General features: G+C 52.8%; 9 protein-coding genes across 9 annotated transcripts; 6 read left to right on the top strand and 3 right to left on the bottom strand.

Moving 5' to 3' along the window:
* Nucleotides 1–638: 638 nt before the first annotated feature.
* Nucleotides 639–1,309, top strand: A1O1_00074 (uncharacterized protein; the record flags this gene model as incomplete). The annotated part of the gene is made up of 2 exons (XM_007720995.1): nucleotides 639–759; nucleotides 807–1,309. 2 exons carry the CDS (start codon nucleotides 639–641, stop codon nucleotides 1,307–1,309), a joined length of 624 nt encoding a protein of 207 aa, XP_007719185.1.
* A 986-nt stretch (nucleotides 1,310–2,295) lies between these two features.
* Nucleotides 2,296–2,853, top strand: A1O1_00073 (uncharacterized protein). The gene has a single exon (XM_007720994.1). It carries the CDS (start codon nucleotides 2,318–2,320, stop codon nucleotides 2,522–2,524), a length of 207 nt encoding a protein of 68 aa, XP_007719184.1. The 5' UTR covers nucleotides 2,296–2,317; the 3' UTR covers nucleotides 2,525–2,853.
* A 2,124-nt stretch (nucleotides 2,854–4,977) lies between these two features.
* On the top strand, nucleotides 4,978–7,055 carry A1O1_00072 (uncharacterized protein; the record flags this gene model as incomplete). Its single annotated transcript, XM_007720993.1, has 4 exons — nucleotides 4,978–5,081; nucleotides 5,138–5,773; nucleotides 5,830–6,256; nucleotides 6,321–7,055. The coding sequence occupies 4 exons, from the start codon at nucleotides 4,978–4,980 to the stop codon at nucleotides 7,053–7,055; spliced, it is 1,902 nt and encodes a 633-aa protein (XP_007719183.1).
* Nucleotides 7,056–7,897: 842 nt separating this feature from the next.
* On the top strand, nucleotides 7,898–9,314 carry A1O1_00071 (uncharacterized protein; the record flags this gene model as incomplete). Its single annotated transcript, XM_007720992.1, has 2 exons — nucleotides 7,898–8,863; nucleotides 9,036–9,314. 2 exons carry the CDS (start codon nucleotides 7,898–7,900, stop codon nucleotides 9,312–9,314), a joined length of 1,245 nt encoding a protein of 414 aa, XP_007719182.1.
* Nucleotides 9,315–9,805: 491 nt separating this feature from the next.
* A1O1_00070 (uncharacterized protein) lies at nucleotides 9,806–13,335 on the bottom strand (the record flags this gene model as incomplete). The annotated part of the gene is made up of 2 exons (XM_007720991.1): nucleotides 9,806–11,230; nucleotides 11,566–13,335. 2 exons carry the CDS (start codon nucleotides 13,333–13,335, stop codon nucleotides 9,806–9,808), a joined length of 3,195 nt encoding a protein of 1,064 aa, XP_007719181.1.
* Nucleotides 13,336–13,902: 567 nt separating this feature from the next.
* A1O1_00069 (uncharacterized protein) lies at nucleotides 13,903–15,967 on the bottom strand (the record flags this gene model as incomplete). Its single annotated transcript, XM_007720990.1, has 4 exons — nucleotides 13,903–15,162; nucleotides 15,232–15,590; nucleotides 15,655–15,674; nucleotides 15,750–15,967. The coding sequence occupies 4 exons, from the start codon at nucleotides 15,965–15,967 to the stop codon at nucleotides 13,903–13,905; spliced, it is 1,857 nt and encodes a 618-aa protein (XP_007719180.1).
* A 1,310-nt stretch (nucleotides 15,968–17,277) lies between these two features.
* Nucleotides 17,278–19,041, bottom strand: A1O1_00068 (uncharacterized protein; the record flags this gene model as incomplete). Its single annotated transcript, XM_007720989.1, has 2 exons — nucleotides 17,278–18,647; nucleotides 18,705–19,041. 2 exons carry the CDS (start codon nucleotides 19,039–19,041, stop codon nucleotides 17,278–17,280), a joined length of 1,707 nt encoding a protein of 568 aa, XP_007719179.1.
* Nucleotides 19,042–20,802: 1,761 nt separating this feature from the next.
* On the top strand, nucleotides 20,803–21,690 carry A1O1_00067 (uncharacterized protein; the record flags this gene model as incomplete). Its single annotated transcript, XM_007720988.1, has 3 exons — nucleotides 20,803–20,940; nucleotides 20,999–21,314; nucleotides 21,395–21,690. 3 exons carry the CDS (start codon nucleotides 20,803–20,805, stop codon nucleotides 21,688–21,690), a joined length of 750 nt encoding a protein of 249 aa, XP_007719178.1.
* Nucleotides 21,691–23,648: 1,958 nt separating this feature from the next.
* Nucleotides 23,649–26,914, top strand: A1O1_00066 (elongation factor 3; the record flags this gene model as incomplete). The annotated part of the gene is made up of 2 exons (XM_007720987.1): nucleotides 23,649–26,646; nucleotides 26,709–26,914. 2 exons carry the CDS (start codon nucleotides 23,649–23,651, stop codon nucleotides 26,912–26,914), a joined length of 3,204 nt encoding a protein of 1,067 aa, XP_007719177.1.
* Nucleotides 26,915–27,663: the final 749 nt, after the last annotated feature.

Raw genomic sequence — 27,663 nt, 5'->3', positions numbered from 1 at the left:
TAGAGCGATCGGCCATTATACCGATTACGCAGGCTATCGGTACGGCGTCAGCCGAAATTTCTTTTTTGTATATAATGTTGGTACTTACAGCGATATACCTCTATAAGTAGCAATATCGATAGATTTATAATACCTTAGCGCGCAGAATAGCAGAGAAGTAATAGTGCTCCACTGAGATAGATGCGTATATGAAACTCGCCTTTGGACACAAGCTCCAGTGAGTTTGTGTTCTAGTATGGGAAAAGAAGAAGGGATTGATTGTTGTGTTCGAGTTCAGCAATAGAGCTGTTTTGAGGGCACTTTGTCCCGGCAAAGCGGAGTCTCGTACAAACGCTAATTACGCTAGTCCCCGAGCCTAAAATCACCGACGAAGCGGGACTCGCGTAGCCTAGAATCAGACTATTTGATTGGCTGAGAAGGCGGGACAAAAATCCTCTTTGTCCGGGACAATTTGTCTAGTTTCCCCGCGTCTACGAATTCTGGCTCCGACGCGAATTTGCATCACTAGTCATTTTGGTGGATATGAACAACTTGAACCCGTCGTTGTCTTTCCTGAACAGCCGCCTGGACGCAGTGGAAGTCAGTCGGCATTGCTTTCTACCCTGAACTCCACGATATCACTCTTTATCTCGTGCAAGATGGGGTCCAAGAGAGTTGCCGATGATGCTGGCAATGCCGTTGCAGAACCAGACAAGAAGAAGAGGAAAGGTTTCTCGGTTGGACCAGCCAATCTGCCAGATGGCACATACCGCCGCAAGAGTGAGTACTCTTGAGCGAGAGCGATAGACCAGACTGACCATTTGTAGCACAAAAGATTAAGCGCGACCTGATTCAGAAAGCCAAGGTTAAGAAGGCCTATGCCAAAATAAAGGCCCAAGAAGAAGCCACCGAGCCCACCCCTTCATTCACTGCAGCTGGCAACGACGGAGACACAGACAGAATAGACCAACCTCCTGCAAGCCTTGAACTCCATCCTGACCGGCAGGCTATGCTTGCGGCTCCCGCGACCAACCAAGACGAGGAGAATCGGCCGAGAGAAAATCGCTCGTGGCGCAACCCCAGAGAATCCGACCATCAGGCCAAGCAACGCCGACCCAAGGAATCACGATATAAGAAGGAGATGGAACTAGCGGCTCAACATAGGCTACAAATCGAGGCGAAGCGCAAAGCCCGGGAGGCTCGAGAACAAGAACGCAGGGCCATGACCAAGGCCAAACGACCAGGAAAGGATGGAAAGCCAAAGCTGGGAAAGCAGGGTAATGTCCTGCTCAGCCGCATACGACGAATGACCGAGGAAGGAAAGATATGATGCCAACGCCTACGACAGTTCCAGTTACACTCTCGCTATTCCCATCATTGGTGCCAAAGTTGCCAACCCATTCACAAGACTCCTCTCCCGCAGAGTATCCGAAACGGACAAACGGTCGGTAGAACCTTATGTTCTATGTGGAGCTTCTGACTGTTGTGCGGTCTCGGCCTACACCTGGGGTTCCCGCGTCCAAAGAATTCTTGTTCTGTTGCGTACAACGAAGGCTCCGTCTGATCTGAATCTGCAATCGGCCGATAGCAGCTGCCCGCTATGGGAGAACATTGGGATCTCGGCGACAGCTGTGCCAGGGAAGGGTCTGGCACCCTCTCTCAAGCGGATAGGAAGCGGACAGGGACCCGAGACTTGCCTGCCCTTCCAATATTGCGGTATGCATCTGCACGGTACCATCTCTTCGATTGGCATGCATCTGCATTCCCACTGGCCACCCTCTTTGTCGGACAATCCGAGCAAGATGGTGACAAAGCTTTCGAATGCCTCAGTGCAGCTTTGTTCACACCATTGTGCCTTCTCTTACTTGCCACAAAGACGACGCCTCAACAACTCTAAGAAACATGCTTTGGCTACAGCTGAGATACGTCAAAGGCCGCCCTGATGGAGCGGTGAACAATGAAATATCGAAGAGAATCAACGAACAATAAAAACTTGACAATTTTGCTCTGTATCATAGTCTCCTCCTCGCTTGCATGTCATTCTGACCGACAGATCTTATACGCTGACGGCCGCGAAGGACATTTCGTTGCGGATATTACTACGATCGATCAGTCGTGGTCAATATACCCCCTACTCTTCTCACAGGCAAGGATAACCCGGATCCATTGCGGGGCTAATACTCGTTCAAGCGACTTCAACATACGGGGGATCACACTCCTTGACTAAATTCAGGCATTCCCGCAGCTTCTGTCCACCTGCTGCGATACCCTCACAATATGAAACCAGTACATGCTGTTGAGACACACCCTAATGGTCTCAACGAGCATACAGAGTACCATGCCTTCCGTTCCGGAGAGTACTGGAATGCCTATTACTCCGAGATGGCCAGCAAGAACTACAGCTGGCGTGACCAGAACAGAGCGCTTGTCGACCATCTACTCGATCACCGTGACCGTCTCGCCCGCTACTCATGGTCACCACACGAACACTGGTTTGTCGGTTGGGCCTTGTTCCACACTCAGCAGCCTGTGCGCGATTTTCTGATCTGGTCGCTTCTTGAAGAGCAAGGTAGAGAAGAGAATGTGACGATTAAGGTCTTTGGTGAGCATTTGCAGGCGTGGGCAGATTTCTTTGAGAGTCAGGATGCAAAACGCTATGTGAGTTCCACTATCAGCCGGATGATGGGGTTTATCTTGGACCAGTTCAAGGTCGGGGCTCCGTGGAGCGCACATTACTTCGCTTCCCAGTCAACGCATGTGCAATGGGCACAATACAGATGGAAGATGCACTGGCGAAAGAGAAATCCTAGGCTGCAACCACATTCACATGGTGAGTCTCCCGGACAGTCTGTCTGCAGCGACGAGATGGAATGGGATCCCTGAGCTGGACCATGACTTGGGTAGGCTTGGATTGATGAACACCGCAGGACGGTAATAATAGTAAGTTGCTTCCGACTGTGCAATCACCACATATCCAGACATATATATCGGGACATGTATACCCACAACATCTTCCATCACCACATATAAGTTCCAATTCATCTTCATGCCGGTTATGCCACCGAGGTATTCTCATTCATTGCTCCCATACATGACGCGTGGCGCTCTTGACAGTAAGCAACGTGTATTTGCAATGGAGTTGAACCGCGCTCAATTGGTGACTCGACACCGGGCCATTTTCGAGAGGCGGTCAAGTGCACCGTCGACTTGACACATGATAGTTAGTCGTATGCCGTGCGCGCTACCTTGATTATGCCCGCCATCTTACCCATCTCTGCTGGTCTATCGTCCGGATCTCGTTGTGTCTGTTCGTGTCTGCTTCTTCTATCTTCAAATGATATCTCGTTGCCACTTCAACGGACGATCATCAGTAAACAAACGCTGCAAGGCCATGGTCATGCCTCTACAGAACTGACTACACAACGACGGTGAAGTGTTTCGATCTCGGCGTGGCTAAGCCAGCAGGACGTGTTTCTTAATACTGTGATCAAAGCCCGGCAATGAGGTCCGCTGGTGACAGATCGGATACAACCTAGGGCATTGGAGGCAAGCTAGGTAGAATCGGCAGCAGTTACCGACAGGACAGTTGATATTGAAAGTTCAAGAGGACAAGAAGTGACTACTCTCTTGGGAGGGCACAGGGTGTTATCGGCTGGAACACGGCTAGAACACACCTCCTCATCATCATCATCATCATCACCGTCACTGCAGCTTACCCTCAACTTCATGCTCGAATTTGGAGTTCGGTGGAAGTCTCGGCGCCCAGCCTGATGCAGATATCCCTCCCTTTGATTGGTCCGGTGCATTCTTGGCATCAACATCTGCGGCTTCCTTCCTGGTCTCACATCGAACTGATGTTCAGCCAGGTTCAAGTTTCCCACCTCATCTACTCTGCATACCGTTGCGGAAGCCTCCTGACATCCTGGAACCCCTCATCCCCAGATTGTTCCCCAAGTCAATATGTATGGCATCCTGCCAGAGTGCCCGACACGACTTGGCTCCTGTGAATTTAGACCTCTCTTGAGGCGTCAAGCATATCCCCGGTCGCCTTGTCCCAAGTAAGGCAGTCATTCATTGTGACTCTATCTTGCCACGTCATCCAAGAAGACCAGAGGCCAGGCCGGTGCACGCTGACGATATTGATTTCGATGGCTGAGTCCTTGGAACTCACTGACTCCATACCACATCCCATTGAAGACGTGCTCAGCGTTGGACGCACGAAGCCCTGCAAGATCTGGAATCCCAACGAGCTGTTTTTTCCTTCTATGGGTCTCAAGACACATTACACCAAAAGGATCCCGCAGATGGCGTGGAGATCACCGTTGCATTTCTCCCGGTAGGTGAGGTACATATTTAACGTTGCCTTTGCTATTGCGGAGGGAAGTCTTAACCTCATGCCCAAGGCAATATCGCCACCTGTGGAGATCACTGTGGCCTCCTGTCATTCCAGCTCGACTCGGAGCTGGCGCTAAGGTCTACCTCTCCGCATGCAAAGAGAACTTTGCAGCTCTCCCAGGGTCAGATGGTTCGTCTTCCACCACAGGCGCTGGCAGACAGCGACGTAGGTGGCTCATTTCAGTCGACAACATTCCCTCCACCTCTACTTGGCATCTTCGAGAAGCGGGCGGGCGGAGTGTCCCGTTGGACCATCCACCTAGTGTCCAGCCGCTTCGAATCTCCTCCACGGCGCACGCGGCGGACAATTGCGGGGGTGAACGGGGAAGACAGATGACTTTGTGCATCCCGTTAGGATCTTGGCTATCCCTCCCACTCCAACTGAACAAGTGTGAGTTTTTGAACTATGCGGCGTCAATGTCAGATCGCTTTCACCCAGGCCTGCAACAGCCAAACATGAAGGTCGACGGTAAGGATGTTCGACCCCCCGCATGCCTCTCGTTGTGTCCTCGTCGTTTATATATCCCTGAAAGAAGTCGAGCTCTCGAGCTTTTCATTTCTGCTTCTGGCCTTTCTTGGAGACATTGACCCAAAATTCTGATCATGGCCGAGAAAAGAGCAGAATACTTCGAGGATGGGCCAACCCAGGAGAGACGGCGCCGCTCAACAGTGGCCTCCGTCAACCTCAACAAGAACCTCGATGCCAAGTAAGAGTTCACTTGCATAGAAGCTTCACAAAGGCTTGACTAAATCCCTTTCCAAGGATCTCCAATCCGTTGGCCGACATTCCACGAGATGTGTTGCTTGCTGACGTCGACGCTTTCGCGGAGGAGAACAATCTCACCGACATTATCCCCATGCTCAGGAAAGGGGCTCTGGTCGCGCAAGATCCAGCAAACTATGAAAGCCTCGATCTCGAAGAAGATGAAAAGGAGGCTCTTCGGATTGAAGTTACACGGAAATGGAAACATCCCCTGTCCCTATACGTGACCGTCGTGATCTGTTCTCTTGGTGCTGCTGTCCAGGGTTGGGATCAGACCGGTTCCAATGGCGCCAACTTGAGTTTCCCTCAGGAGTTCGGCATCGGAGCAGGGGAGGAATCGCCTGACACTCCCAATCACGACCGCGACAACTGGCTCGTTGGGCTCGTGAATGCCGCCCCGTATATCGCGAGCGCCTTTCTGGGCTGTTGGATATCGGATCCTATCAATTACTACATTGGACGACGTGGTGCCATTTTCGTCTCGGCGGTCTTCCTCATCATCACTCCCATCGGTGGAGCAGTGACTCAAACATGGCAACAGCTCTTCGTCACCCGTCTCCTCATGGGTATCGGCATGGGTCTCAAAGGCTCTACAACTCCCATATTTGCAGCCGAGAACAGCCCTGCTGCCATCAGGTTTGTCCATCCCGTTGGTGCTCAAGAGCTCGCGCTGACTTCGGTCTTCAATGCAGAGGCGCGCTCGTCATGACCTGGCAGATGTGGACAGCCTTTGGGATCTTCCTCGGCTTTTTGGCCAATCTTGCTGTATACAATACCGGGGCGATTGCCTGGCGGCTGCAGATTGGCTCTGCTTTTCTTCCCGCCGTGCCGTTGGCCGTTGGAATCTTCTTCTGTCCCGAGTCGCCCAGATGGTACATCAAGAAACGGCGCTTCGTACAGGCATACAAGTCGCTCAGACGTCTTCGCAACCATGACTTGCTGGCTGCGCGTGACTTGTATTACATCAATGCACAGGTCGAAGTCGAGGCCGACATCATCGGAGAGACCAACTACCTGAAGCGGTTTGGGGAGCTGTTCACGATTCCTCGCGTGCGGCGGGCCACACTGGCCTCGTGGACGGTTATGATTGCTCAGCAGATGTGTGGGATCAACATCATCGTAAGTCAGATTCCGTTTTGTCCAGGGAGGCCGCTCTCTTTGCCCTTTTAACCAGTGTGCGCAGGCGTTCTACTCGTCGACGATTTTCGCGCAAGCCGGCGCTTCCCGGCTCGAGGCCCTTCTCGCCTCATTCGGCTTTGGACTGGTGAACTTTGTCTTTGCCTGGCCGGCCTTCTTCACCATCGACACCTTCGGCCGCCGGACGCTGCTACTCTTCACCTTCCCACAGATGGCGTGGACTCTCCTTGCGGCAGGGTTCTGCTTCTACATCCCCGAGGAGAGCCGGGCGCATCTAGGCCTGATCGCCTTCTTCATCTTCCTTTTCGCCGCGTTCTACTCTCCTGGGGAGGGACCGGTGCCTTTCACCTATTCTGCCGAGGTCTTCCCCTTGTCTCACAGAGAAGTCGGCATGGGCTGGGCTGTCGCAACCTGCCTGTTTTGGGCCGCCGTACTGTCCATCACGTTCCCCCGGATGCTGGCCGCGCTCACCCCGACCGGCGCTTTCGGGTTCTATGCTGCCATGAACGTGTGTGCCTTCTTTATGATCTTCTTCTTCGTCCCGGAGACGAAGCAACGTACCCTCGAGGAACTCGACTATATCTTCGCCGTGCCGATGCGGCGGTTCTGGAAGTACCAGACTGGCACCTGGCTGCCTTGGTTCATCCAGCGTTATGTCTTCTGGCGCAAGTCTGCCACGCTCAAGCCTTTGTATCACTTCGATCATGTCAAGGCGGATTTGAAGGATGTGAAGCATGCTGATGTACAGGGTCGTCACCAGGAGACTGTTCCTACACTATAAACGACTTTGCGTTTCGCTGGCGACTACACGAAATAACTAAGTGCAATGGGATGAGCATGCTCGGGACGATCAATGGGTGAGAGGTTCGCCTCGATCAAGAGTGAAGACTTGGCACGACTTTCTGATGGTATAGTGGACAACGCAAAGCGTGAATCGCCGGTCAAGTGTACAGAATTTTTGGCTGGCAAAAAATGGCACCTGAAGGAGGCTTCCAAGCTTGACGAGACTCATATCATGCTCAGGCTTCTTTCTACCTATCTGTTTCAACATCCATTCTTTTCATCATTAACTGGCTCCTCTTTTGAGCCTTGCTATGTGCACCGTGGCGTCGATATAGGTTACTTTTGAAGGAGCTGGAGACTTGCGCCTTCAACTAGGTAGGGATGTCAATTATCACTATTGACAGGTCGTGTGTGAAACTACAGGTTTTCATCTGGTATGACTTGTGGACTGACAAGTTGCTCAGAGCAATCAAGTCTTTCGCAAAGAAAAGAACCAATCTTGACGGCTATTTCAACGGTCTCCCTTCCCTCCAGGCAATCAATCGACTTCTGTTTTTACGATATATGAAAATGAGAAGTCCCAGCAAAGAAAAGGGCAACAACAAGCTGAGTCCAATGTTTCATGTACATGTCCTCGTCGAGCTGGCAACCACTTTCCAAGACCAAGACATAAGTGAGTCAGGAGAGGCCTCGACATGTCTATCGAATACTGGATACTACCAGAACATACAACCACAACCACAACCAGGGCTGATATAACGACTTTGGCATCTCGTCCAACTGACATTGGGCTCTCTCTTTCTCTCCGAAATCCAGAATCGACGGACAAGACTCCCAACCATGTCGTCAGCACCCTATTCCTCCCGAACATACTTATCTTCCATGAATTTCCCTTCCGTCGACGACATCGACCCGCTCCTAGGCAAATCCAACTTCCACTCCTGGCGCGCTGTCGTCCAGCCAATCCTCCTGACCAACAATTACTCGTCGAACCTTTTTCTCGGCGACTGGACGGAGCCCAACGCAGCGAAGTTGAATCTCGCGACGCCGAACAAAGAAGACGCGAGAGACCAGCTCGATCAAGCCCGGCGGGAATGGCACATTGCCAACACCGGCACGTGCCGCTTCATCCGGTCGACGCTGGCCATGAATGTGACTCCGTTCGTTCGTCAGCATAATACCGCCAAAGCCCTCTTCTTCAACCTCATCTGGCTGTACGGCGACGAAGCGGGGATCGATATGCAAGGTGGGCCGGCTGTGCCTCAAACAACAACTCCGAACAGTTACACGACTTCCACGGTGGACGGGAACAACAAGACGAAAAGTGGAGCCCTACATAAAAATCGAGCTAGTCTGCTTGCCGCGATGAATCAGGGGCCTGAAGCGGATGGAGTACGCGGGTATTTGGACCACGAGAGTCTAACGTTGCTTGTACCAACGACGACAACAACATCAACAGCATTAATACCAACATCAACGTCAACAACGTCAAGCTCGAATTTGAATCCCAGCTCAACATCCCTTGTTCGGGTTGAGGGCGTGAAGAGCCATGTCTCTGATAGTCAAGTGGTGGCTTCAGCTCCTGCTCCGACTCCATTGACCAGAATCCACATCTACGAACGGTCCAGACTTTCACCGAGTCCCAGTCTCACCACGATTCACGAAGAACCTCACCCCGGCCGAAGAGTTTCTTACGGTCACTCTGCAGAACACAGTGGAGATGAAGGGGAGCTTACCGGCAATCGCAGTCCCAGTATCAGCCCCCTGACACTTTCCGACACAAGTTCAATAGTGGATTACGTCGAGGTATGTATAACTCCTGCAGGGGTGTTTGGAATTCGGCAGCTCGTCAGCTGATATGCATGCGAAAGACGTGCAGAGGACTGTTCTACTCGCATATTTTAGAACTCTCTTGCCATGTCTTCGAATTTTGGAAAACCAAGAGTCACAAGCTAACAATACTGCGTCACTATGTTAGGATCTGTATCCATTCGATGAACTAGCCGGTGGTGCGACTCCGAGAGGTAGCCGCGGGCCGGGCCAGTATCGAACGAAAACGATCGGCAATGTCACCAGAAACGAAAACAGCGCGTCTGGTTCTGCTTCTGGTTCGGGGATCATGGCTATCTTCGGCACCGCTGGAAAGGACAAGGGAAACGGTGACACCAAGAAACGAGGGCGCGATAGATTTCCGTTCTCGTTTCCTCTTCGTCGGCTTACCAAGGAGCGGCAGCGGTTTCAGGGCCAGTATTCGTGAATCTTTGGATAAGATGGTGGCGTTGAGAAATCTTTGTTGCTCTGGGGAGTGAGTACAGCATTGAGATAATAGAGCGAGTCGGATATACCAACAAGGTGACAGAGCGAGTCGAGATACACCTACAAGATAACAGAGAAAGTCGAGAGTTTTCCATACATTGTCGATCGGCGAGACAAGCAGGAAACAGGAACAGGAAAGAATGTTCCCCTTCAGGATGAGAAGCATGACCGAGAACAGACAGCAAGAAGAGCTCTTCATATATCTCGTCTTGTATCCTTTCTCTCGTGAACCATAGTCTCATCATCCATACCACACACATCATACGCAGTTCTTTCTCCCTAACTCGATGACATCCACTGACCTGACCTTGCCAGAGTCTGCGTTATCTAACCTAGACCAGATAGCTCAACACGATCCTGATTCTTGAATGGTATATATCTTTCTAGTGTCCAGTGTCCGCTGTCCACTGTCCACTGTTCAGTGTTCACTGTTCACCAATCCATTCGACCTCGATCAGCGTCGCCGTCGCCGTCGTTGTCCTCGTCTCCCAACTCCCCCCTCTCCTTCCCGACGAAAAGACCAAGCAATCCTCCACCGACGCGGTTCCGGACGGTCTTCCAGCCGCCGACTTCTTCTTCATCCCGCTCTTTCATATAATTGCTGAGATCCGGGGAGAGCATTTCTTGAGAAACCAGGACGGGGGATGTATAGTGGCCGCCGAAATATGTTATGTCGGCATTGTCATCATCATCGTCACTGTCATCACCCTCTGGCCTCTTTTCTTCAGTGGCCATATCAATCTTTTCATCCGTGTCATCGTTTCGTACAGTATGTCGTCCTCGACCAAGGGCTGCTGTGCGGCGAATTTCATCTTTCCCTTTCTCTCGCTCTTCCTTTCCGTCTTCGTCACCAGTCTCAACTTGACCTCCGTGTCGATCACCACCACAACCACGACCAGTAGTAGTAGCAGTAGTAGTTTTAGTAGAAGTTTCCTTCTTCTTCTTCTTCTTCTTCTCCTCCTCCTTCTTTCCCCACTTCTTCCTCCTATCCACTCTAACACCCTGTCTCACGGCCCTCGAGACATCATGATCGAAATAATTGAACGGCACAAACATGACCGAACTGGCACTAGTATGCATCAACGTATTGGGAACATCCTGGGTCGTCGGCACATGATGCCCCCCCAAGTTGAAGTACACCACCAGATCCTCCTCCTCGATGGGCTCGCCGTCGACCATCTTCTCGAAATCAACCAACGGATCCAACGGCTGCAGGTAATTCCACGCATGGGCCCCCGCGGGCTCTGTCACCGGCCGGTTCTTCAGAATCCACAGATCCGAACTGGCCCACGCCGCGGAACGGCCGAGCGTCGTCGAATTCACGATCGTCAGGGATGCGGGACTGCCCATCCCCGTGCCGGGCAGGATGCGGTAGGCTCGGGTTTCGCCCCATCTGTTCGTGGCGTTGGGGTTGGTGATCAGGTACATCTCGCCGCTGTTGCGGGGCCAGTTGAGCCCGGTCTCGTGCGTGACCGGCGTGTGTACCATGTGCATGGTGTTGCGGGGGCCGGGGATCTCGGGCCGGTCCCAGTCGTAGGATTGCGTCAGGGGTTCGATGGCCGTGCGTATCAACGTGTTGGACGGGCCGCAGATGTCGAGGTCTGCGCGGAACGAGACGACGTGGTCGTGCATCGAGGTGTGGACGGCTGGGTGGATGCGGTAGCCGTATTCGTTGGGATTGGTGTTGGGTGAGGGTGGGTTGTGGTGGGAAGTGTGTGCTTCGCGTTTGGAAGGTGATGATGATGATGAAGATGATGAAGACGACGAGCGCGGTTCAGCGTGGAAGGCGCCGAAGATGAAGCCGCTTGCGCGGAGTTTGACTTCGATGGACCCGTCGAGGTAGAATATGTAGTCGATCTATACAACGGAGAGAGAGAAAGTATAGTTAGATACAGGTAATGTAGTGGTAGTGGCATGTTATAATGCAAGTGAGGTTAGGAGGACGTCTGGGTTGTGATGGGCTCTTGACGTAGAGTCGTAGACAGCCGTGGGGATGGATAGATGTAGTTGGTGACGACTGTTGAAGAACTGGGATTGGATGACATGGTTTGAAATACAAGCAGAGAAGGCCAACGACTTTGACAAGATTTTGACAAAAGCCACCACATCCGCAATAGCAACCGCATGACAAGAAGGAAACGACGAAAAGAGGAAAAGAGGAAAGAAAAGAAATCATCACCACCCGAACTTACAGTGTAATCATAGTTCCCCACGGTACTCACACTCCTGACCACAAGATACGTGTTCCTGCTAACAGTGGCACTGAACGCCGACGTATGTCTCTGCAACGGCGCGTCCGACGTATATTCAAAGACACAAATGGCGTTCCTGTTGCGATACATCTTCCCTCCAGGGCCCTTGTGGTACCACATGCCCAAATACTCGGCGTGGCCGGGACAGTCGTGGCCCGGGACCAGGCTGAACATCATACTGCCCATGCCGAAGAAGGCGTCGAGAAACTCGAGGCCGGACTGCATCGGCTCGACGCCAGCATAGTGGGCCAGCGCCTCCTGCAGGCCGAGCTGGTAGATGAGGCGGGAGTTGTTGTAGCGGATGTCGAAAAGAGACAGACCTGTCGCTTGATTGGTGGAGAGGTAGAACGAGAAGCCCATCCACGAGAGATATTGTTCGTGGCGGTCGAGGTGGTAGCGAGGGCCGTAGGGTTGGATTGAGATTGGGGGGAGGGATGAACGTGAGCGTGAGCGTGAGGGATCAGACTTGAATTTCGAGAACTCAGCGTCAGCATCGGTGTCGCTGTCAGTATCAAACTCTTCAGTGTTGGTGTCGGCATCAGCATCAGTATCAAATTCTTCAGTATCAGTCCATTCTCCATCCAAGTTCCTCTCAAGCCTAACAAACCCCGGCTCAGCCATGGCATCACGCAGCGCTGTATCATTATCGTACAAGACGCCATTATAGAACCACTGCTTGGTCATCCAGGTCGTAGGATCCGGCGTCGGCGTCTCCACTTTGACATATAACCCCTGAGGAAGCAAACTGCGACTATCAGAGGCGATTCCCGCGCTGAAGAACTCGAGCCAATGCACCATCCTGCCGGCTTCGATCAGGGCCGGTCTCGAGCCCATCACCAGTGCGGCCGGGTCTGATGGATCGTCTCGGTTCGTGGCGGCGCCGAGCAGATCCTGCGTGATGTCGGATGCGTTCTCGCCTATGCTGAGGGCCCATTCGAGAAGAGCGAAAGAACCGGCCAGGGGGGTTTGAACTCGGTTTCGGCCGGAGTTGTAGCAGTATGTTAGGGGGTGGATCTGGGGTTGCGGTTTTGTATAGCTGTTGTGGTGGTCGATGGCGTCGGTATCCTTTTCGTCCTGGCTGTTGCGTTCGCGGCCACGCCCTTCAACGGACGACACAGACACTGCTGGAAGTGGTCCAACCATGTATTCCGCGATAAATACTTCGTTCGTGCTGTCGTTGTATTCCAGATTCGATACACGAGCCCAACGCTCGGGAAGGGGCCCATTGCTGTCCAGATAGTTGACGACGTCGGATTTATTGGGACGTAGAAGTTCGATGAGATGGATCTGGGGGACAGGGGTGCTGTTGGATGAAGCCTTAGATGAAGTCTTAGATGACTTGGATGAAGCCTTGGATGACTTGGATGTAGAGGCATCGTTAGAGGCATCGTTAGACTCAGAGTCAGACTCAGAATGAGTATCTCTTTTCAGATTATATGTCTCTTGGAAGAAGGCGGAGATCTGTGAAGCTTCCTCCTCGTCGAGTTCGATCCATGGGTTTTTCGCTGGAGCATGGAACCCTTGATGATAGTCTTTAAGAGGAGAACAAGAAGCAGAAGCAGCTGGTGATGGGGAATGTTGAGAAGACTGATGCTGTTTGATTAGGTGAGAAGGAGTATGAGGGGCAAGGGATAACAGAAGATAAGCAAGGCTGGTAGATAGAAGGAGGATGGCGGAGATGGAGAGGCTCAAATGTTTCCAAGACGCCATGGTCGTTCGCAGCATGAAGATAGGGGGCTTTTATGTCGGCTCCATTCCAGTATATAAGATGAAGATGAAGAGGAATGTCTGTTCATGGTCAGGAGGATCAACTCAACTGTCGTAGATCCCTGAATAGGTAGATAGATAGATACCTAGGTAGACATATAGATAGTAGATTGTCAGGCGTGCTGTGCCGCGTTCGTCCGTGACGGCGGAGATGATCTGTTGGATGCATGAGATATCTTACTTGATGGGGATAATTACCAGCTTCTATTCTTAGGGAGGAGTTTTGCTTGCAGCGTTCATATTGCAGTGAGATCTAGAAACCAGAGACAGAGACAGAGACAGAAATATAGATGGATTTCTTGAAATGAAAGACAGGACACTGAAAGTATGGCTACAAGGATATACTGACACCCACATGTTGATATACACACACACATATGTATATATATCGATCTCATGCGAATGAATCTTCGATACAGCCCTCCTAACCAGGAATCAACTGTATGAGACTCTGTTGGACACTGGTATACAATATATATAATATATACCTGCATTCAACTTCTCCACATCTCACGTCGCAACAATTCCATCAGGAACTCGATATTCCGTGACAACCTGCCCCTTCTTGACCCCATCCTCCTCGCCATGCCTGACCACTTTATCCTCATTGACGACCAGCGTCTCCCCCTTGTCCAGCGGCTCATGCGTGAACCCAGTATCGTCGAGATACCACGTCAAGCCCTGCACGTCGCCCGTCCTCTCAGCCACGGCCCAGCCATCGCCAAACCAGCCAAACTCATTCCCATCGAGCGCGGTCATGTCGAAATCGTCGAACCGGACCTTCTCCAATGCCCTGACAGCGTGGATACTACTACCGGGCCACAAGGCCGTCACGCGCCCTCTTTTGCGTTCTTCGGGACCGGCATCGGGCGGCGACGCCTTATACCAACTTCCACACTCAGCGGAGAAGACAGTGCGCTTGAAGAAGGCGTCGCAGTAGTTGGTGAAGTTCTCGACCTGGGTCCTCTTGGGCTCGATGGTCTTGACATTGGCCCGCGCCAGCCGCTGCAGGATCTGCGCCACATACAAAGCGACGGCTTCGATGATGATCAGCAAATTGCCATTGCCCACGCCGGCGTTCGGCCCCAGGGACTGGAAGAAGTTGGGGAACCGGTCGGTGGTGACGCTCAGATACGTCTCCGGCCGCACCTTGTAGCGTTCCTGCAGATTGGTCCCTCCGCGGCCGTAGATAGGGAATCTTCCTTGGAACGACGTGTCGAAGCCCGTCGCGCACACGATGGCGTCGACACGTCGGTGTGTCCCGTCGGAAGTGGTGATGCCTGTTTCGTCGACGTGGTCGATCGGCGTCGGGATCACGTCGACGTTCTCCGCCACCAGCGCCTCCAGGTATCCTGGGCCGGGAGTCAGGCGTTTGCAGAGAGGAGGGAAGTCCGGGATCAGGGTCTTGGCGATTTCCTTCTTCTTGCCCAGTCGCGTCTGCATGTCTTGTCGGAATGCCTTCCATGCCTCTTCGTGCTCTTTGCTGCCTCGGTGCGTCAGGGCAAATGTCCCCTGCATCCCGACCTCCAAACCCTTGCGGTACTTGATATATAACTCAGGATCCTTCTTCCACGCCTCCTGTTCTTCGGCCGTGTACTCGAAGTTGCCGTCCTGTCCGTTGTTGCGCGCGCGTACCAGCTCGTTGCCGAATGTCGCTGCAATCCATGTGCGTCCGCGTACATAGTAATCCATGGATTGGACCTTTGGTTGCAGATTCGGCACGATCTGGATGCCGCTGCTGCCAGCCCCGATGACGGCAATTTGCTTGCCCTAACACCAACCCCATACCATCAGCAAAAGCAAAGTCAAGTCATGTTGTCATCGAGATGAAAGTCGTACCGTGGCATCAAAACTGCTATCCCAATCGGCGCTGTGCATCAACTTGCCCTTGAAGTCGTGCAGGCCTTTGATATCTGGCCAGTTCCATTCATTCAGCGCGCCGACCCCAGTCATGAACACGTCCCCGACATCCTCTACGATCTCGTCGGTATCCAGTTTGCGGAATTTGACGTGCCATTTCGACGTCTCGTCGTTCCACCGCGCCTCGACACATTTATGCCCGAAGTTCATGTACTTCTTCGCCCCGTACTTGTCCACCACGCGTCTCCAGTACTCAAGGATCTCGGGAGCCCCTGCATAGAACTTGCTCCAAGTCACGTCGGACTCGAAACTCAACTGGTAGGAATGGGCAGGGATATCTTTTGGTCCCTTATCAGTCACACACACAACTTTCCGGTTAGTGCCACTGCATGATTCACGTACCGCACGCGCAACCTGGATACCTGGCACCGAGAAGTGATTAAGCATTGTCATTCAATGCAATAAACAACGTATTGTGATGACCGATGGGAACGTACCTATTCTCGAACCACGTCCCGCCAACATCGGCATTCTTCTCATAGATGGCAAGCTCGATGGTCGGTACATATTTGGGGAATTGAATGGCTGCACAGATCCCTGACACCCCAGCTCCCACGTAGATGACTTTCAGGGGCCGGTGTTCGTCGATGGCTCTTTCCGAGATCAGAGGATGCGCATATTGTTCGTCTGCCGTCTTGTATCCAATCGAGCCCATTCTGACAATAGAATACGAGCGTATCGCCCCGACCAACAAGACGACGCGAGCTCAACGATCAGACCACAACAAAAACTGGAGCTTCACGGAGTGCGTTTGATGACAGTAGTGGAGAAAGACTATTGTGTCGAGCAGGTGTCACGAAGAACCTTGACGAAGATCACCGCCGATAGAACCAACAGCAGATGGATGATGACCAAGAGGCAAAGCAACTTGGGGGGCGAGTAATAAGGGTCATTGTGAGGAGAAACCCATCAAATGCGACAACTCCCAAGTCCAGAGCATTTGCTTCCATCACCCCAAGACGGACGGGTAAGCATCGGTGCAGTATACCTACATACTGTTAGGTACCTACCTCTTGACCCCTGCCCAGTCGTGATTCAACATCTGCCGAGGAAAGCTCCTCGACATTGTAGTAGCACCACCTGCTCCAAATTTGGTTCAAGTTTGAGGAGTCCAAGTACAACCTCGGAGGGGGAAAGGGTGTAAGGTAGGCAGTGATAGACGACAGGAGATAGGATCCCCTCAGTGTGCTCCCGCATCATCATGTCTGGTCCCGGATAACCTCCATTCGCGGGTTTGGAGGGACGACCCTGAGAATGAGAATGGTGCTTTTTCTCCAAAAGGGTCTCCTCGGCTCGTTTGCCCAGATGGATCAGATAGTAGGTAGTCGTCAGTCGGTCGTCCCAAAACGCCCGGACAGGGTTGGAGTGAGAATAAATAATGTGATGCTGAGCGACGAGTTGGAGGGCCTTTGGCGGAACCGCGCGGGAAATCCCCTCCTGCCTGTCACACATGCGAAGAAATGATAAATAGATACAGATCTGGCCATCTTTGTTTGTATTAAATTGCATATTCATTAGTAGTTTATATGTGATTGAATAGATATAAATCAAACTCCTGCCCTTCCGCCGCTTCGGGCCCTGCTAAAACACCGTTCAAAATATAATATCATACCTCACGAGTGGTCTTTTGTTCAACTTCTTGTCACCACAAAACGTTTTGTTGAGGGTTTCTCTCGTTGACATGACATGGTCTGAGGCCGTGGGGCCACTTTTTTGATCCGCAAACCCCGGCGTGGCAGGAATGCGGTCGCCTTTGGCAGGGCCCGGGTTTGGAGCGCCTGTCATCAAGGGCACGGACCCCGCCAGGTCTCAACAATTGAGACGAACTATTGCCATTATATAGGCTTGACAGCTCGGCATTTTCGGACTGGAAGAGACTTCAATCCTGTTCGTCAACCGATTGCTCGGCTGACGTGGGTTTGAAGTTTTTGAGGTCGAACCATCCGGCTTTCCGATTGGACTGGTTCACACCTTTTTCTCGCCTGCGGGAACCTCATCTTCACCCTCCTCATGGAAAGCAAACCGGGAAAGCTTTCGGATGGCGGCACCCTTGAAGTAGAAGACATAGGGAATCAAGCAGCATGCCAGGGCGATGAAGGCCAGAAGCGAACTGGCCCACTGGTAGCCCAAAGTGTTGTACATCTGTGTCGTGAAGAGGACGGACCCAGCACCCCAGAAACTTCGGATGCAAGTCTTGGCAGCGAGCGCCGAGGCAGCCTGGTGCTGGTAGGTGTCGACAAGGTAGTTGTTGGCGGAGTTGTAGAGGAAGATGAATCCGAACCCGACCGGGAAACCACCCATCATGGGACCCCAATATGAGATGTCAGAGTAAGAAGTCCAACCGAAGATGAACAATCCGACCGGGATAAGCCAACAAGAAATCATCATGGGGATCAGACGGGCTTCTGCGGGCGGTCTTCCGTTGGGGGCTTTCGCACAGAGGGTGAGATAGTGTTTGTTGACCAAAGGCGAGCAGGCGGCGGAGAGAACCACACCAATGGCCAGTGGAATGAACATCAATCCGGTCATGCCTTCCGACCATCCCTTTCCATCAACGTAGATAATGGGATAGGCCACGAAGAACATGTACAGCAGACCATAAAGAACGGCCATGTACAGCGAGATCAAGAGGACGATGGGTTCGAGGCAGAGCAGCTGGATAGGTCGGAACAGGAAGATGCGGAGTTGTTGGCTCATGGGCTTGGCATCAATGTCCTTCTCGGTCACGTATCGTTGGTCTCCAGTGTCCTTGCGCATCTTCTTCGCCCGCTTGTCGAGGATGGCGGCCGCGTACGTCTCGGGGACAGTGAAAGTCAAGACAATCCAGCAGATTCCAGAGAGGATCAGTTGGAGCCAGTATAGCCATCTCCATCCGGCGGCGTCACCCAAGAAACCACCGGCAAGAGGGCCGATGGCAGGACCAAGGAAAGGAGCGGCGCTGAAGACAGCCATGGGAACACCTCGCTCTTCGTTCTTCCAGAGATCCGCCAGAGTACCACCGACGAGCGTCATGGGCGCTGAGAAGGCAACGCCATCGATGAAACGGCAGGACAAGAGCGTTCCGATGTTCTTCGCGACCGCGCAGGGGATCTCGAAGATGAGAGCGACAAAAAGTGTGATGATGTAGACTGGCTTTCTGCCGAAAAGCTCTGATGCCGGTGCAAACGCCAGGGGCCCGACGCCGAATCCGATGACGAAGAGTGTGACGGTCAACAGCGAGACCTCGGCGGATACATGGAACCTTTCCGAAACACCTTCCAAGTCGGCCGTGATGACGGCACTGTTGAATGCCACCACAAAACACGTGAAAGCCACGACCATGGTACAATACCATTCTAGCACCACGAGTTAGCAAGGCTCAAATTGTTGGTGTTCCCATCAGGAGGACATACTGTAAGGCTTCGTCCAGTTCTTCGGATTCCCCGGATCGTTGATCTTGAAGGTGACCAACTCATGGTCTTCCATTTTCCCACTGACCCGCGAGATCGTCCTCTTGGGAATGACACCAGTCGCCGTCTCCTCGGTATATTCGGCGAAATCGGCGTCATCGCTAAGGATTTCGTAGGGTATGTCCATGACATCAGCGGCATCTTGCGTAGGTCTCGTTTCATATCGATCGAGCGATCGTCGGGTAGATGCGTGAGTGAGCCGACTGTCACGTCTCTCAAGGCTCGCACGAGGGCTCCCGCGCTCCTCGGCGCCGGCGCCATCGCCCTGGGGAGTCGACATTGTGTAGGGCGTCTATGTGTCTGTAGGGTGAGAGGTCCCACGGGAATGGTGTTCAGGTACAGGAGAGACGGTATCTAGCGGCGGGATTGTTTCCAACAGGACTAGAAACGTCGGTTCTCGAAGTACGTCTTGGTGAATGAATGGGGGGAGTGATGTGACTGGGGGAGGGGCGGGCGTGGTATATATATCGTGCTACTAGTGTCTGAAAGAGCATTCGAATCGGTTCTTGTACCTACCTGGCAGGAACAAACTTTGACATGGACCATAGCCCTCCGACCAGGGGGTTCGTTCATCGCAGCGTATGACGCCGACCGCAGAAAAAAAAGGTGTCAAACTGAGGGATTTGCCTGGGATGGCCAGAGAGATGTTTGGGTGGATGGAGCTCGGTGTGCGATTAACAGCGACGACATGGTGGTCAACAAGCTATGGCTTCCCCCGGAGGCTTCGAGGCCAATGGCGGGCCATACTAGCGATTAAGCATAAGTCGACTCAGGAAGAGTCGGCAAGACTATCGATTCGAGGGCGAGGCAACGCGAGGCCGAAGGGGTTCACGCAGTGGTCCGAGTCGAGAGTCGATAGGGAGAGCCGGAACTGGTGCCGGGAAGAGTCGAAGGGCGGGCGCAGGGGGTTGAGGGGGATGAAGGGAGAAATCTCCAAGGCGACTGGCGGGACAGTTCTTCAAGTTCCACCGTGACCGAAAAGCGCCGGTTGCCAAGAGATACGCTCCTGGGCGCCACGGTGTGATTGGTTGGTATCTCGCTCAGACCTCAGCTGCCCACAAGCTGAAGCCAGGCTTTCGCTTCGCCGCACCAGGGGCCATGTTCGAGGCCATGTTTGAGAAGTAGAGAGTACTCCATTCGGACTGCATTTTCTCTGCACTGTGTAGGTATGTACTACCTAAGGGTAGGTACCTAGTAGGTAGTAGGTGTCTCATGTTTGTGCTGAGATATCATCATGCCTCCTCCACACCTCCCGACCGAATATCGACCTGCCAGAGACATTGCATGACCGCCACGACACTGCGACAGTGTGGAAGACAGAAGCTCAAAGGAAGTCAAAACTGCGTCTAGGCACAAGATTAGTAATAATACTCGAGCGTGGCATGTGGAAGCCATCGCCGATGGCCCCGAACACATTGGGTGGAGAGCGATGAGAGCCACCAGAATTCTGTTAAAGTGGTTGCATAAGAGGGATTGAGATGGATTGTATATTCGTTGTACAGAGCACAAACGACGACGGCAGGCTAGCAGGGTATCATCTGTTCTGCCGTTGTTCGCCCTGGGACGTCCCTCTTTTCCGAAAAAGAGCTGGCTATTCCAACCCCAATATTCCACTTCAAGTTGTGGAGGTGTCTTGCTCGGATCCTCAGCAGCGGAACTGACGGAAACTGCCGTCCATAAGCTCTGGATCTCCTCGCGAACTGAACCTCCGACGAGCCATATATAGCCGTGCCGCACCTCCTCTGCGCAAGGTACGACGTAGTAAAAGTAGGTATCTATGTAAGGTACCCTTGTAAACAGATACTCTGTACAATCATTATCATGTCCACCGGATATGATGTAGGGAAGAATGAGAACCCTTGGCTCGCCTTCTCTGCCGCCCTGCCGTAGCCTGTTCACCTGCTTCGCCCCCGCGTTGAGGGATATGACTAAAGGCCGCGACTGAGCCTCCGAGTCTTATGAGGTTTCTGCTCTCATCCACAACTTGGCAAAATTCCGACCTCGCGCGCAGTAGTCCTAGTAGTGACTTCTGCAGATCAGTATGGCTGACCATTACAATCCGAACGCATATCCTCCTGCGCCTGCCGGGGGCTACAACAGCTATCCGCCTCCTCCGCGAGCGCAAGAGGGACATCAGCCGTACACTGGCCCAGCTTACAGCTCGCCCAACGCAACTCAGGTAACATCTGCAGTCATGGCATCTTTGCGCCCCTGTTCTCCATCTGACATGGAGCCAGGGTTCTTACGGTTACCAACCTCCTAGCGAGGATCAATACCGGTACTCGCCGCGCTCTTCTGGCATGCAGGTTGGCCAGTACACGGGTAATGAGTACGAGCATGGCCGCGAGCGCCGCCACTCCGGTCAATATGCTGCCAGTCAATACCGTGGCAGCGATGCAAGCTATTACCCTCCTCCACCCCAATACAATGACCGCCCCAGTTCCAGAGGCTCGAGAAGAGACCGGGAAAGATCAAGGGAGAAGGGTGAGAAACATGACCACAAAACTGCAAAAGACCTAGGTGCGACCCTGATTGGCGGCGCAGTGGGCACATGTAAGTACTTACATCTACACTCAATGTCGAGCTGGGGGGTGCTCCAGTCCACACTGCACATCGGCGGCTGATGACAGTAGGGGCTGGCCGAGAGCTGGGACACCGCAGCGACTTAGTGACCGTTGCTGGGGCTCTTGCGGGAGCCTACGCCGGACACCAGCTGGAAAAGAAACACGAGAAGAGCAAGAAAAAGAAGAAGGAAGGGCGAGAGGGCGATAGTGTAGGCCATGGCAACCATTATGCAGATGGCCGCCGACGAAGCCTTTCGCGCAAGCGGTCCGGCAGTCGGAGACGGAGTGTGAGCAGCAGCAGTAGCGGGAGTAGCGACAGCGACAGTGATGGCCGCCGACGGAGGCATAGACATCATCACCATTGATCGAACTTTCGATGCCTCCTAGACGACCTTGTGAGGAGATCTCACCGCAGACGAGCTACGATAACGACACTTAGAGATGCTAACGATTGGCCTTACCTTGTGCCTTTGGGATTGCTCTGGACGATGTTTGATATAGCAGGCAGATAATGACCGTCCAGATTATTTCTGGGTTGAACTTGAACCTCGTTCTAGCACTTTTACTGAGGTACTGACCAGGCTCGGGGCAACCAAAGTGGATCTGCCTCAATCAAGTATAGTCATAGAAACACCCTAGACATCTGGGGAAACAGAGTGTGGCGAGACGCGAGGTCCGTGGCACCCGATCACTCTCGGACGGCGGCTCGCATGCTCGCTTCAACGAGGACAGCCGACAACTTCGCCATATGAAAAGGAGGATAGACGCATAGACGCATAGGCGCATAGACACTGCCCTGGGACGGTTACCTTCCGGCAAGGACAGATGAATGCAGGACAATATTGGTGTCCCAGAAATTGCCCCTTATCAAGTCCCTGCCAAACAGCTCCAGGTCAGTTGGTTTGGAGAATGTCTTCCTTACCTGCGGAGAGCCTCGTCCACAAAGCAAAGTCGAGCCTCGTCAAAATGCGTTCAGAGTTCACATGGTGACATCTGGTGGCAAGGAAGAGCCGCTAGACGGTGTCAGAAGTTCCAGCCCGAACAAAGAGCGGCCCAGCTGAGCCTTTTCCACCAATGGAGAGCCATGCGTTGTGAGAAAATGCCGATCTCCACGAAAATGGTTAGGAGCGCAGCCCATAGCCACTGGCCAGGGGACGTGGCAGCGAGGCAGTAAATCTGCTTATCAAGATGTCCCAACGCCGCCTATCGATAGTGGCGGATTAGTTTTTGAGGCAGGCGTCCCCCCTCGATACACGCCTGGCGCTCCAAGGGAAGATTCTTTCGACTGGGACAGCCACTGCAATAATGATTATAGGAGGACATTGGTCATTCGAGGGGCCCCGACCGCTCTGTCAAGTTGAAGAGAAGGAAAGGGGCGCAGTAGCGGCCGATCGTATCCCCCTGTTGTCTGTATGGCAGAATGCCCCCTGGGGCTCTTGTGGTAGAAGTAAGACTGATGGGCTTGCCAGATCTGACGTGGCTATCAACTAGTAAAAACGTAGCTTGAAGCGATGAAGCATGTTCTGTTCGGCCTGCATCATGGCTGTTACAACATTCACTCTGTACAGGGGCTCAAAAGGGTTTGGGACAACAGTTCGTAGACGGAAGCTCAAGGGGGGAGGGATGGTGGCGACAAAAATAGGTCCCCTCAGATTGAGGAGCGCAGGCAGATTTCGCAGTCGGCCATTTGTAAGGTCTCTTCGTACATGGGACCTTTCAAGGACCCTGATTGTCGTGCTTCTGGGTCCTCCAACTCATTTAGACACGCTCCAAGGGACGGCGATGATCGACGAGGATTTCGAGCATTACGGGAGATGCAGTCTGGTAGTATTCGTTGTTGTATGTCAGGCATGTTGTAGTAGCATAGGTACTCTGTAGACTCCTGGGCGCTGGGTTTACTTGGGCTGGGCAGGCCACGTTGGTTGCCTGGCTCCCGGCGCAGGCGGCGGCAAGCAGTAGAAGAATGATGGGGGCGCTAACAAAAAATCTTTTCGGGGTCGGCGAGAGGTGAAATGGAAAAATTCAATAAATACTCTCCTCCTCATCATCTACGCCTTCCACTCTGATTTTAATTCATCCACCCTCTCACCACCCCCTTTTCTGCATCTCTCTCACAGAGTGTTTGCATCGTCTCTTGTCTTTTTATTACGACTAGACGCCATCTAGAGCGACACCTGCGTCAACAGCGCAGTCCGTGGGCATTTTTCCTCACAGTCCGCCAGACCGCCGTTTTCTGACATCCCTTGACTTCTCTCTACACCAGAAGTCGGACTCTGAAAACGTTTTTCCTCGCAACAGCCCCATTCGAAATTTCCTCCGTACAATGCCCGCTGTCGACACAATGACTTCCACTCCTACGACCTCCGCAAAAGAGACCAAGCAGTCGGTCGCCACCCTCGAGCAACTGCTTACAAAACTGTCGCTTTCCAAGGCTCAGGATGAGGCCAATGCAGCCGCGATGAACGTTGCTACTCTTCTGAATGGACCTATTGAGGAGCACGAGGTGCCTCTCAAGGCCGTCGAAACATTCAAGAAGCAGCTGGCCAACAAGAAGGATGCTTTGGTTCGAGAGCGTGCCATCGATGGCATCCGCGCCATTGCTGAGCATTCCAGCCTTTCCCCCGGCGTGGAGCCGTACCTGGTCAGCCTGCTTCCGCTGGCCCTGGCTGCGGTTGGCGACAAGATGGTCTCTGTCAAGAACGCTGCGCAGGCCGCATCTCTTGCTATCGTCAAGGCCATCAACCCAAATGCCGTCAAGGCCGTTCTCCCTCACATTCGAAACTCGATCATCACTGCCCAGAAATGGCCCGAGAAGATGACTGGTCTCGACTGCATCGAGGCTCTCGTCGAAACCGCGCCCACCCAGCTCTCCTACCTCGTCCCTACGCTCATCCCCATCGTTTCCGAATCGATGTGGGACACGAAGCCTGAGATCAAGAAGAAGGCATATGGCACCATGGAAAAGGTCTGCAAATTGATCGAGAACAAGGATATTGAAAGATTCATTCCGGAACTTATCAAATGTATCGCTAAGCCTGAGAACGTCCCTGAGACGATTCACTTGCTTGGTGCTACCACATTCGTTACCGATGTCCACGAGCCAACTCTCGCCATCATGGTCCCCCTGCTTGAGCGTGGGTTGGCCGAGCGGGAGACCGCCATCAAGCGAAAGTCTGCCGTCATTGTTGACAACATGTGCAAACTGGTCGAGGATCCCCAGATCGTCGCTGCTTTCTTGCCAAAGTTGATGCCTGCTCTTACCAAGAACTACGAGAACATGGCCGATCCCGAGGCTCGTGAGAAGACCAAACAAGCTCTCGAGACCCTCAAGCGTGTCGGTGCAGTCAAGGAGGACGGCACTGCTCCCCAGGTTTCCACTGCTGGTGAAATCTCCACCGTGTCAGCCATCCTGAAATCCATTCTCGAGCAGACGCACAAGGGCGCTTCCGCGAAATCAGAACCGGTCATTGAATACATTTCTGCTATTGCAGGTCAGTTGATCGACGAGAAGGTCACCGACTCTGCTGACTGGGTCTCAAACACTGTCGAATACCTCAAGACTCTTGTCGGCGAGGCTGACGCACAATCGGTTGCTGAGCAACTTCGAAAACGCGCCTCCCCTGGCGCTGAGGAAGAGGCCGAGGAAGACCCCGATGATGAAGAGGGTGAGGATCTTTGCAACTGCACCTTCAACTTGGCCTACGGTGCTAAGATCTTGCTCAATTCAACTCATCTCCGCCTGAAGCGTGGCCAGCGTTACGGTCTGTTGGGCCCCAACGGTTCCGGCAAGTCCACTTTGATGCGTGCCATTAACAACGAGCAAGTCGAGGGCTTCCCGAAGAAGAGCGAGGTCAAGACCGTTTTCGTCGAGCACGATCTTGACGCGGCCGACACTGAACTCTCCGTCGTCGGCTGGACCGAGATGAAGTTGAGACAGGTCAACATTGACACTCCCCGCTCCGAGATTGTGGCCAAGCTCCTCGAATTCGGCTTCCTTCCGGAACAGCTCGATGGTCCGATCGGCTCGCTCTCTGGTGGCTGGAAGATGAAGCTCGCTCTCGCTCGTGCTGTTTTCGAGTCGCCTGATATCCTGCTGCTCGATGAGCCCACCAACCATTTGGATGTCAAGAACGTTGCCTGGCTCGAAGAATACTTGATCAATTCACCCTGCACCTCCATCATTGTCTCTCACGACTCGAAGTTCTTGAACAACGTCATCCAGCACGTCATCCACTACGAGCGCTTCAAGCTGCGCAGATACCGTGGTAACCTGACCGAGTTCGCCAAGCGCGTGCCGTCTGCTCGTTCTTACTTCGAGCTCGGTGCCTCCGAGCTGGAATTCAAGTTCCCCGAGCCAGGTTTCCTTGAGGGTGTCAAGACCAAGGCCAAGGCTATTGTCAGAGTCAACAAGATGTCTTTCCAGTACCCGGGAACCGACAAGCCTCAGATCTCCGACATCACCTTCCAGGTGTCTCTCGGTTCTCGTATTGCTGTCATCGGTCCCAACGGTGCTGGCAAGTCTACTCTCGTCAATGTCCTGACTGGTGAATTGATCCCCACATCTGGTGATGTCTACCAACACGAGAACATCCGTATTGCCTACATCAAGCAACACGCTTTCGCTCACATCGATAACCATCTCGACAAGACCCCTTCGGAGTACATTCAATGGCGTTTCCAGACCGGTGAGGATCGTGAGACCATGGACCGCGCCAACAAGATCGTCACTGAGGATGACGAGAAGGCCATGGACAAGATCTACAAGATTGATGGCACCCAGCGTCGTGTCATCGGCATTCACGCCCGTAGAAAGTTCAAGAACTCCTACGAGTATGAGTGTTCATTCGCTCTCGGTGAGAACGTTGGCATGAAGAACGAGAAGTGGACCCCTATGATGACTGCCGACAACGCCTGGATTCCTCGATCTGAGATTCTTAATTCCCACCAAAAGATGGTTGCCGAGGTCGACCAGAAGGAGGCCCTGGCCAGCGGTCAGTTCCGACCTTTGATCCGTCGTGAAATCGAGGTGCACTGCGCCAACTTCGGTCTCGACGCCGAGCTGGTCTCTCACTCTCGCATGCGCGGTCTCTCCGGTGGCCAGCGTGTCAAGGTTGTGCTCGCCGCCTGCACATGGCAACGTCCTCACTTGATCGTTCTGGACGAGCCCACCAACTATCTCGACCGTGACTCTTTGGGCGCTCTCTCCAAAGCCCTCAAGGCTTTCGAGGGTGGTGTTGTCATCATCTCCCACAACGCCGAGTTCACGGAGAGCTTGACCAGTGAGGTCTGGTCCGTCGTGAACGGAAAGATGACACCTTCAGGTGAGTTTAACAATACAACCAAAATGCTCTTTTTAGGAACTGTTACTAACATTGGCTTTCAGGTCACAACTGGGTTACAGGCCAAGGTAGCGGTCCTCGTCTGACCGACAAGGACGATGAGGAGGAGAAATTCGACGCCATGGGCAACAAGATCGAAGGCAACAAGAAGGCCAAGAAGCTGACTTCTTCTGAGCTGAGGAAGAAGAAGAAGGACAGAATGGCCCGCCGCAAGAGAGGCGAGGAGGTCTTCTCTGACGAGGATGACTAGATGCACATCTCGATCTCTCGAAGGTGTTGCGGCTGTTCTTTATGCTATGCGCGCGATACAACGCGTTTCCTTTTTGTTCAACGCATACCTTATGGCACACTGGCGCGCTTTTTACGGGCACAGAATGAGGAATGAGTTCGGAGTTGAGGACGACAAAACGGAATGGGCGTCTCACGAGTTGAATAGTCGGATTCTGCGACCGTCGCTGTTCCCTCTCCGCGTACCGCTCACTACCTACTGCAATAGTGGTATGGAGAGAGTTTGGCCCATGATAGAAACGATAGACGGCCACAATCTGCATCATAGTAGAATTTGTTCATGTAGAATTTGTTCATGCAGAACATTGCAAAAGCCCAAAAATAATCCTTTATGTTTTCTTGTTCACATCATGCTCACTATATGTGGATATATTCCTCCATGTGCGATCCCAGAATATACTAGGTCGAGGTCTTGTTATGTATGATTTAATGGTCTTGGGGAGGTGAAGAGGCAATTCGCCAAACCGAGAAGCCATGTTTTATGTAAATTTATCATCATCAGGAACCCATATTCACTTTACCCGTCGAAGAAGTCCAAGCACGATCAAAGTTCAAGTTGTGAGCGGCGGAAACATGAATGATATTGATTACTCGCTTGAACGCTCACATCGCCCGCAATACGCCGAGGCGCTGTATACTACTGAAACCCTTCCATATCATCGAGTGATTTTCACTCCTGCCAATGCGAAGGACAAGGTGGCTAACTAGAGG

This window comes from Capronia coronata (assembly GCF_000585585.1).
Source record: "Capronia coronata CBS 617.96 chromosome Unknown acBCG-supercont1.1, whole genome shotgun sequence".
NCBI classification, from domain to species: Eukaryota; Fungi; Ascomycota; class Eurotiomycetes; order Chaetothyriales; family Herpotrichiellaceae; genus Capronia; species Capronia coronata.
The sequence above is the reverse complement of the archived record's forward strand: the minus strand, read 5'-3'. Positions and strand labels throughout refer to the sequence as shown.